This window comes from Nannospalax galili, unplaced genomic scaffold, assembly GCF_000622305.1.
Source record: "Nannospalax galili isolate Female #2095 unplaced genomic scaffold, S.galili_v1.0 scaffold1613, whole genome shotgun sequence".
Lineage (NCBI taxonomy): Eukaryota > Metazoa > Chordata > Mammalia > Rodentia > Spalacidae > Nannospalax > Nannospalax galili.
The window spans coordinates 1-2,524 of record NW_008332100.1 but is presented as its reverse complement, the minus strand read 5'-3'; the positions used below and the strand labels follow the sequence as shown (position 1 = coordinate 2,524).

The 2,524-nt window shown below is 33.8% G+C and overlaps 1 protein-coding gene across 1 annotated transcript in view; it reads right to left on the bottom strand.

Moving 5' to 3' along the window:
* The window catches only part of LOC103729251 (protocadherin-15-like), a gene marked incomplete at its 5' end in the record, with an annotated part of 182,914 nt that extends 180,590 nt beyond the window's left edge, over positions 1 to 2,324 (bottom strand). Inside the window, 1 exon segment of the mRNA XM_029560706.1 lies at positions 2,184 to 2,324. Within this exon segment, the coding sequence (XP_029416566.1) occupies positions 2,184 to 2,324 (141 nt within the window).
* Positions 2,325 to 2,524: the final 200 nt, after the last annotated feature.

The window sequence follows — 2,524 nt, the reverse complement described above, 5'->3', positions numbered from 1 at the left end:
CTCCTTTAATCTTCATAAAAACCAAGGTAGGTAATGTCATTTTTATAAGAAAAAAACATTCAAATGAGATACAAATTCTATTGAGAAAAATTAACTTCCCCAGTGCAAGTCCATCCACTGAGGTCTAGTCAGCTTATCTAGAGTCCCTTGTTTTAGGAAGATCAGCTCTTCTTCACCTAGCAGCAATCAGTTGCCAATATTTCTTCAGATAAAATTGGCATCTGCTCTTCATTTTCTCAGTTCTATGATGGATTTTTTGTCTCCCTGAGTTTGCATGGGACTTGTGTATACTGATGCCACTGCCATAGAATCATATGAGCAGGTTCCCAGGAGCTTGTAGGGCTCTGTTTCCATACAGTCATGCACCTCTTCCCTGGCTCTTACAATCTTTCCACCCCCTCTTCCATGATGGTCCCTGAACCTTGGGTGGGTGAAGTTTAATAAAGGGGTCATGTCTGAGTACCAGCATTCAACGGACTCTTGATCTCTACATTTTGGCCATTTGTGACCTTTTGTATTCCTGACACTTCTGCTGCATTAAGGAGGTTCGTTACTGAGAATGAGGGATTCATTAGTGTCCACTTCTTTATTCCTAGTCTATGTTCCATGAGCCTTGGGTGTAGAGGTTGCATTGGGGAACAGCTGGGGCTACTGATGACACAATGGGCCTTAACAGAGATGACAAGAGTATATGGGCTCCAGTGGGTGTGCTATAGAAGGGTATAAAGATGATTAAGAATGTTTGAGATGTTCTGTATGAAATACACAAAAAATTCAATAAAAAAAAAAACTTTAAAAAAAGAAAAATCAACTTCCAGTAAGGCCAATGCATGATGCTACATCTATCCAAATACAAATATTTTCTACATTCCATTGCTGCCTACAGTAAGGGAAAAAAAGTGCATTTATAGTACCAACACACTTATTTAAAAGGTGTTAAATTCTGTCACATCAATAGCAAAAAGCTAATTAGCTTGCTTATAAAAAGAAATTAATTTTCCAGTGAATTAATTGTCTGTGACTTTACAGAGCAGAAACACTTCTCTCTAGAGAATAAAATTGGAAATCTTTATGGTTTAATATGTTTTGTTATATAATCTATTATAACAATTAATTATGTAAAACCAAGTTCATATCTCACAGCAGAAATTTTTTCAAATGATACAATCTAAAATAAACCTTTAGTTTATTGAAGTGATATCTATATATCATTATTACATTAGCTTTTGTTATATAATTGGTAATTGTCCTTAGTAAGCATATTTTACAAAGTTCTCTAATATTTTTCTTCATCTATGTTCAAAATTTTCACAATTATGTGTTTCCTTGGGATGTATATTCTTGTGAAAATTGTAGGTTATTGGTCTAACTCAACATAGGTTAACAGAAAATTTTTTCAAATTCTCTAGAAGCATAATCTATCAAGAATACAAGAATTTAGTCCTGTAATTTTCCTTGTAGGTACTTACCTTTAGAAATCATATCAGCAAGTAGAAAATGACATTCACAGAAGCAGTTTCAGAACAATAGAGTTCTGTGCTATGAAAAAATGGCAACAGCTATCTAATATCAGGGTATTAGAAATATAAATAAATACATAACCATGGTTTACTTTTGCAATTGAGCACCATATAACCATTAGAACAAAAGCACTGCTTGTATTGATTGGTATGGACACTATATAATTGAGTATAGACTGGATATTATGATGACTTATTTAAAAGCATGTACATGTATACTTTGATTTGTGTAGACTTCCATCATCAGATCAGTCATCGCCAAGATGCAAAATATCAAGTGATTTTATGTTACTTTAAATGTTTTTATTTTTTATTGAATTTTTGAGATTTTCATACAATATAGTTTGAAGGTAATTAGATCCCCTCACCTATCCAAACCTCCCCCTGGCTGCTCCCTGCTCAATTTAATGTACTCGCTTATATAAATAATATAACCTACAGAGTCAGATTTGTGTCCCAAAATGTTGTTTAGTGTGGGTCCATCCACTGGGATTATATGTCACTTTTAACTGTTTTCTTAACTCCAATGAGGAAATTGTTTCTTTGTAATTCTCAAAAAATTCAAAAGAGAAAAATGATAATAAAAATCATATTAGCATCTGTTAATCTAAACCCTCAGTGGTAAATGTCAAAGAGACGTCATGAAGAAAATGGTACACTGACCTTAAAAATTGTTGTAGGCTCTTCATTAAGATTGACTCGAGTTATTACTCTTCCAGAATCTTCTTCTACATCAAAAATACTGGCAGGATAAGGAAACTGCACGTCGTCCACTCTGTACCTCACCCGACTCGCTGGCAAACCCTAAAATGAAATCATCTACCCATCAGAACAACAGGAAAGAGCAGCGATGACTTTAAACTGATTTTTAAAATAAATAGCCTTTTAGAAAAGAATTGAATGTTATGATTCCACATACTTAGAGTTTAAATGGGGCAGGATTTTTCTTTCTTAATGAAGTGTGTTACGATAGGCTATTGTAAAATGATTTGTAAGAGAGAAAA